The sequence below is a fragment of the Strongylocentrotus purpuratus genome, unplaced genomic scaffold (genome assembly GCF_000002235.5).
Source record: "Strongylocentrotus purpuratus isolate Spur 01 unplaced genomic scaffold, Spur_5.0 spur5_scaffold_6, whole genome shotgun sequence".
In the NCBI taxonomy this organism is placed as follows: domain Eukaryota; kingdom Metazoa; phylum Echinodermata; class Echinoidea; order Camarodonta; family Strongylocentrotidae; genus Strongylocentrotus; species Strongylocentrotus purpuratus.
In genome coordinates this window covers 14429321-14436768 of record NW_022145612.1, presented here as the reverse complement: position 1 = coordinate 14436768, position 7448 = coordinate 14429321, and the positions used below count along the sequence as shown (strand labels likewise).

Below are 7448 nucleotides of genomic sequence, written 5' to 3'. Positions count from 1 at the left end.
AAAATGAAGCTTGGCAAGACAAACGAAAAGATGTTCGAAGACAATTGATTGCACAACATCAAAAACATGTAGAGAAACAAAGGTACAGCAAACTTTGATTAAAGCTTGAAGTTAATGTTGTAATTGATTTTGATGTACTTTTTTTTCTTTTAAGCATTTAGAATGAGGTGATCTGTGATCCAGTATTTTAAGTGCAACAAATGACAACCATGGATGTATTTTACTGTAGCTACAATATACAACTAGAGCTATGTCATTATATGCTTTCCTCATAGAAGTGAATATTTCAACAAGATTTGAAGGAGACAAAAACCGAGAAAGCTTAGAGGAATACTCAGGCTCCAAGATAAGTTGCTTTAAATAGAAGCGGCAAATTGGAGAAAATAACAGAACAAATTAAAAAATTGGACAACAAATATTAGCATAAGAGAGTAATGAATTCTAATGGAAAAAACAACACAATGTTAATATATTTGAATAGGTGACCACAATAAATATGGGCATTTGAACTGCCTATACGGATGTTTGGTTCTAATCAGTGGATATTTGACGTGAAAAGCCTATAGTAGAAGAAAAATACAATAGTAGGAAAACAGGAGAAGAAATGTAGGCACAAGTTCATTACTTTAAAAAGTATATTGGTCACAATTAAGTATCATTGATATAGACGTAAACCTAGCCAAGTCTCAGATAACACATTCAAATTACAATTTACTCGTGTATTTAAGGCATTAGTATTGGTTTTGTGATCAAACTTCTAAGCATAGCATGACTCCTCATTGCTCTTTACCTTCTTTTCAGCAGCAGTGAGAGACAAAATATTACAAACACATCCGCAAAGCGAAGTCACAGCCAGAGAAATACATGAGTGTAATCATCGATGGGATGGATCAGCACTGCACATCAATACCGCAACTCCATCCAACACCTAAAGCTCTGAGCTACAATGATCAACTGCACACTCACATCACCGGTGCACTTGTTCATGGAAGAGGTCAACACGCCTACATCGATTTTAACGAGTACCCACATGACAGCAACCTAACCATTAATATCCTGCTCAACATCCTGGTCCGTTATGCCGACTCTCTTCCACCAGTCCTCTACCTACAGCTGGACAACACTTCTAGGGAGAATAAGAATCGACATCTCTTTTCTTTTCTGTCCCTGCTCCTTGAACTCAATATCTTCAAGAAGGTAATGTTTAATACATGTTCTTTTTAGTAATTAATTGTCAATATAAGTATTCAGTCTGTAATGATGCTTTATTTAATCGCAAAATGAAAAGGAAATTTTGTTTATTTGAACTTGTATTGGATGGATAAGAGAATGCCTTTGTCTTGGAGGTTCTTTTCAGAATCATGTAAAGGACGAGTCAGAAATAATGATATACCTCGGAAATTGCCCATTGTTTGAGAATAAACATTATAAATATTCACTTTTGTCAGAAAACTATTCACAGTTGACAGTAAATTAAAGTAACTTGGTAAAAACCCAATTGCACCAAAACCTTGGGTTTAAAAGTACATGATATTTTGTGAAGGGATATGTAAATATAAAAATGTTTGACATGTACTGGTAGAGTACACTTTCCCGCTGCATGCAGTACCATTGCTGTTGGGCATCTATTCATGAAACAGTGTTTGAAAGTGGGTCAAACCCACTCTCTCGAAGTTGTAGTGTGAGCAGGAGAGAACAACGATGCAGAAAGAGTGTGAAAAAAAGAGAAAATATTCATGATTACAAATTATTTTCACCATGGCAAATTTCCAAGGTGAATCATTATTTCTGACTCACTTTTTATGATGGGGGATTTTGCGCTATTGTATTGTTGCATATCTTCAGTTGATCCTCTGTTTTAATCTATCAAATACATTTACTGCCCAAAATGTCTGATATGTGTAGGCATCATAGGGTTAAAAAAAGATATTGTGACTTAGAATTATTTACTTTACACAGATACATGTATACCAATGGTAAATAGTGTTTTGGGTTTTTTGTTGTTGGTCGTAGCCTATTATTCTCGGAAAGATTGAACCCTATGAACGGGAAAGAGGTAGTGCACATTAGAAACCATGGGCAATATAAAGTTGTCATCTTTGTCATCAGTGTACATATGATTTGTAAAGCGTAAACAAAACAAGCTTTGATAATATGTTTTTTGTTAGATAAATGTTCTGATAAATGAAGAAAAATTTCAATTGAATAAATTATCCCTCATGCTTATTGGGTTGTATCATTGAGGAATGTCCCTAAAATTCAATTTATTCCATACTGTTGTTCACCTTATAACGTTTATTGTTTGCATTTAGATCAAAGTTGGCTTCTTGATGGTCGGTCACACACATGAGGACATCGACCATTTCTTTTCAAGGATTGCAACTCACTTGAAGAAAAGGAGCACCCCATCTTTTCCAAAACTTCTGCAAGCTATTCCCGCCGCTTTCCACAAAGCTCACTGCCCTACAACAGCGGAGCGCATCTTACACCTCTTTGATGTTCGCAAATGGCTTCTTCCCCATCAACACAGCATGTGCTATCACAGTAAACCACACATATTCAAATTCGCACTGCACCAAGGAAAAGCCACCCTACAAACAAAAGACTGGTCAACTACACCACATTGGAGAGACACCACTGGCATCACCACATCCTGTCATCACATCCAGACGGACAACCAACATTGGTAGAGAAGTCATTTGCGGACATCAATATCATACATCTACCAGACAAGCTCCAGCCATACTTGGAAGAAGTAGACATTGAGGCATGGAGGTCCCTCTATGAGCTACTCACCTTGGAAGAGGAGGAGAATGAAGGTATCATTTCTGTCATTTTTTAAACTTCCAAAATTGATGGTGTTATGGTATTTTTTTCCATCACCTATGAAACATTGAAAAATACAATGTAGCATCTTCAAGCTTTATGGCCCAAAACTTTGACAATTTGTATTGAAGTCTTGACTGTTACACCCCTTCATGGCACAATTCACAAAAAAATCTTAATAGCGAACTAGGCTAGTGGGACACAAAAATATTGGTTTATCTAATGCATATAACCATTGACTACAAATCAAATGGATGGTGGTCTATAGAAAAAGAGGAATGGCTGTTTTACAGAGAGCCAGCAAATTACGCGCCAATTTATGATATTTGATTGCCTCTCACAAGGGAGCAGCTGAGTCAGCAGCATAGATAAACCTGAGAGGATATTTTTGAGTTTTTCTCCACTCATTCTTTAAAATTTTTTTTTTTTAGAGATAGATATTATGTATTGCTATTTTTCGAGATTTAACCCTATAGCCTGGATGAGGGGGGGGGGGGGGGGGGGGGTTGGGGGGGGGGGGGGTGAAGGGGACTAATTTGCCCCCCCTTAAAACATTTTTCACAATAACTATTTAAAGCGAAGACATTCTGCGCTGAAATTTCATGACTTTTTTCCTTCACATCTCGCGCAACAACGCCCGGGCATGCAGTTCCTATGCTACACATAATTTTGTACATGTACTTGCACATCGGACCCAAAATAGCTCAAAAACGTGGTTTCTTGTAGAATTTCAATACAAATTGTGTATTAGCTAATATTTTTAAATGTATTATTATATCTGCTTTCACAGATTGAAATCTATTTCGTTTATGCTAGTTATGATCGCATAAGTGTTGCCAACAAATTTCATTGAAAAAACAATAAAAATGAAAAGGTCGAAACAGAGAAATTAAAAAACAATGAAATACATAACTTAATTTTGATACTGGATTTTTTTTAAAGTACGCTTGTTAAGAATAATACATAGAGTGTCTAGATCAAAAGAACAGCACATTTCGAGCTGTTTTGAGTGATTTAGAGCAAAAAAGGTCTAATTTCATGCTTAAATTAGCATAATTAGCATAATCGATTAAACAAAATATTTTTCAGAGAGATAATATACGATTTTGGAGATTATGTTGCAGGTGACGATTTCATCACGATCAGGCAGTTGAGGGGCGAGATCTCGGGGGGGGGGGGGGGGGGGGGGGGGGGGGGGGGCTAAATTAGCAAGCACCCCCCCCCCCCCCCCCCCCCCTTTGACACTGCATAGCCCGGCTATATAGGGTTTTAAAAAAAATATATATGACCTTTCAAGAGATTAGGTCATAGTATCATTAGATAAAACGATTATTATTCCAAGAATTTGCCACTATATGTTTATATAACTGGATGAAGGTAATAACAACCTATCTAGCTGGCTGATCATAAACTTTGATATTTTAGCACACTGTTTCTTACATCAGGGCTATAATACATTTCCTTTGTGTGTTTTAACAGAAGATTCAACAGTGAGATGGCCTATATGCGATCTACTGATAATGGCCAAACAACCAACTGACAGACCACAGCTTGAGGAGCATGCTTGCAACACAGAGGATGAAACATTCAGACAGGTACATGTTTCATTAATATGTCCCTTAATTAAGACAAAGATATTGTGAACCATATTTAGTATTAAATGTATTTTAATCGTTATTTACAACTTGAGTTGCTTTCTAAAAAAAAAATGTAAATCATCTACAATGCTGCATGACTAACACACTCAGCTTAATTGCATCTTGAGTGCAACATTATTCCCTAACAGAATTTACACTCTGTATAGTCTTCACACAAGATCTAGCCCCTAATATATATACATGTAAGCCCTTGCATAATTCCAGTCATTACAGTAATTACAAGTCATGCCGAGTATTTTGGGGTCAGGTCATGTCAGGTAAAGATTAGCTTTGGGTACTAGTGATTGCTATACGCTTGTGCATTAGTTGCAAAAGTCTTCCCAAATTTTTGTTGTTTTTGTTGTTTCTTGTTTTTTTTTTTTTCTTAAACATCAATGTGAGCACCTCAAAAAATTGTAGTTATCTGCATTTACGTAATCGTAGGTATCGCACATCTGCATTTCTGCATTGAATTGCTACAATACACAGACAATGGGAAAATCGTCAATTTGCACGTTACCCGATGGTCAAAACTTTTTATATTTGGCATCAAAAGATGCGCAAGACTCTATGCTATAAAGTCATGAAAGCTCCCGGCACAAAAAAAAAATATCCTTAAACATATCCCGGTGAACGTACAGCCCTTTTAGGGTTAATTGAAAATCAAAAAATACAAAAATAGTAGAAGTTTCAACAATATTTTCTGATTTTATAAAAGAAAATTATTTATTAGGTTTCAGAAAGAATTACTATAATAATATGTTTATATGTTGTAAATAAAGTGTACATAAGGAATTGTCTTGAATCACTGATAATGTATGTAGTGGCACTACACTATTCGTTTTCAATTCACTTTCTTATTTTATTTATTTTACTTTCTTTTTCTTTTTGTTAGGTTCACATAGGACCCAAAGTAAAGGAACAGAGGACAGAAGTTAGGGAGAGAGACATGGTGGCAACATATCTCCCAGAGTACTCGACACACTGGCCTCAAGTTGGCTGCATTCGCAGTGTACATGAAGACAAGTCCCTACAGATCGAGTGGTACACAGGAACCTTGACTTCTAAGTGGAAGGAGGTAAAGGTACCAGTCAAAGGACAAAAGGGCAGGAAACAGCTTTGGGTTGAGACTATTGATTCTAGTTCTGTGATTCTCCCTCCTTTCTCACTGACTGCTGGAGAAAAACTTCCTCTTCAAACAGTGAATGGTTTGAGAGAGAAGCACAGTAGCTATTTTCAGTAGCTTTGTAGATCCTAGCTTAATTGGGCCATTGTATTGCCTTAGCTATCAAATAATTGAGCAAAATAGTAGGCCTATTGGTTTCAATAAAATTGGAGTAATATTTTTTGGGGGTGGGGGCTGTGAAGCACAAGTGGAGGAGCTTTTTAATTTCACCAGAGGGTCCTTAGTACAAATCTTAGTTGCATGAGATTTACAATCTATATGATTTAAACAGATGTAATTTTATCTTTTTTAATATTACTGTAATATTTTGAATTGAAAACTTACAAGCTTATTCCGCTGCCAGACATGGCCGGATCAGAAAATGTACAAGTAACGGATGGTACTTTTGTTTAATCCGTCATGCGGCTGTCACACTTGAGGAACGGATGTCGTTTTTTGGCATCGGTTGATATCCGTTAAAATGGTTTCATGTCCTTTTTGTCTCGCCTGCGTAGCAGGAGCCAGGCATAGGCGTCACTTTTTACACCGGCGGTGTCGGCGTCAACAATTATGTTGTACACCCAATAACTTTCTATATCTTCGAGCTAGGATCACCAAATTCTTACCAGTGGTACATTTCTTGAAGACTCAGGTCAAGTTCGAATATGGGTCATGGTCGACAAAGTTCAAAGGTCAAAAGGTCAATGAACTTAATATACAAAGCTGTACTTATGCTGTACACACAATAACTCTCCACAGCTTTGAAGTAGAATTGTGAAATTCATACCAGTGGTACATCTCTTGAAGACTCAGATCAAGTTTGAATATGGGCGATATCCGACAAAGGTGAAAGGTCAAAAGTTGTTGTTGTTGTTTTCCAGTTTTTACGGCACTGTCAAAAAGTCTATGAACTTTTTATTAAAAGCATAGTACACACAATAACTTTCCATAGTTTTGATCAAGGATTGCCAAATTCACACCAGTGGTACATCTCTTGTAGACTCGGGTCAAGTTCGAATATGGGTCACTCGTGTTCAACAAAGTTCAAAGGTTAAAAGGTCATTGAACTTAACATACAAAGCTGTATACACACAATAACTTTCCACAGCTTTGAAGTAGGATCGCCAAATTCATACCAGTGGTACATCTCCTGTCTGGTAAAAACTTATACGATTCAGAGAACAAGTGTCATGTATAAACTTATACAATTTAGAGAAGAAGTGCCATGTATAAACTTATACGCTTTAGAGAACAAGTGTCATGTATAAACTTATACGCTTTAGAGAAGAAGTGCCTTGTATAAACTTATACGCTTTAGAGAACAAGTGTCATGTATAAACTTATACGATTCAGATAACAAGTGTCATGTATAAATTTATACGATTCAGAGAATAAGTGTCATGAATAAACTTATACGCTTTAGAGAACAAGTGTCTCGTATAAATCTATACGATTCAGAGAACAAGTGTCATGTATAAATTTATACGCTTTAGAGAACAAGTGACATGTATAAATTTATACGATTCAGAGAACAAGTGTTATGTATAGACTTATACGCTTTAGAGAACAAGTGTCATGTATAAATTTATACGATTCAGAGAACAAGTGTCATGTATAAATTTATACGATTCAGAGAACAAGTGTTATGTATAAACTTATACGCTTTAGAGAACAAGTGTCATGTATAAACTTATACGATTCAGAGAACAAGTGTCATGTATAAATTTATACGCTTTAGAGAACAAGTGTCATGTATAAATTTATACGATTCAGAGAACAAGTGTCATGTATAAACTTATACGATTCAGAGAACAAGTGTC

The 7448-nt window shown here is 36.2% G+C and overlaps 1 protein-coding gene across 1 annotated transcript; it reads left to right on the top strand.

Annotated features, from left to right (window-relative positions):
- The first annotated feature begins 864 nt into the window (after positions 1-864).
- LOC115919425 lies at positions 865-5720 on the top strand. The gene is made up of 4 exons (XM_030973176.1): positions 865-1197; positions 2630-2819; positions 4306-4421; positions 5359-5720. Exons 1-4 carry the CDS (start codon positions 865-867, stop codon positions 5704-5706), a joined length of 987 nt encoding a protein of 328 aa, XP_030829036.1. The 3' UTR covers positions 5707-5720.
- Positions 5721-7448: the final 1728 nt, after the last annotated feature.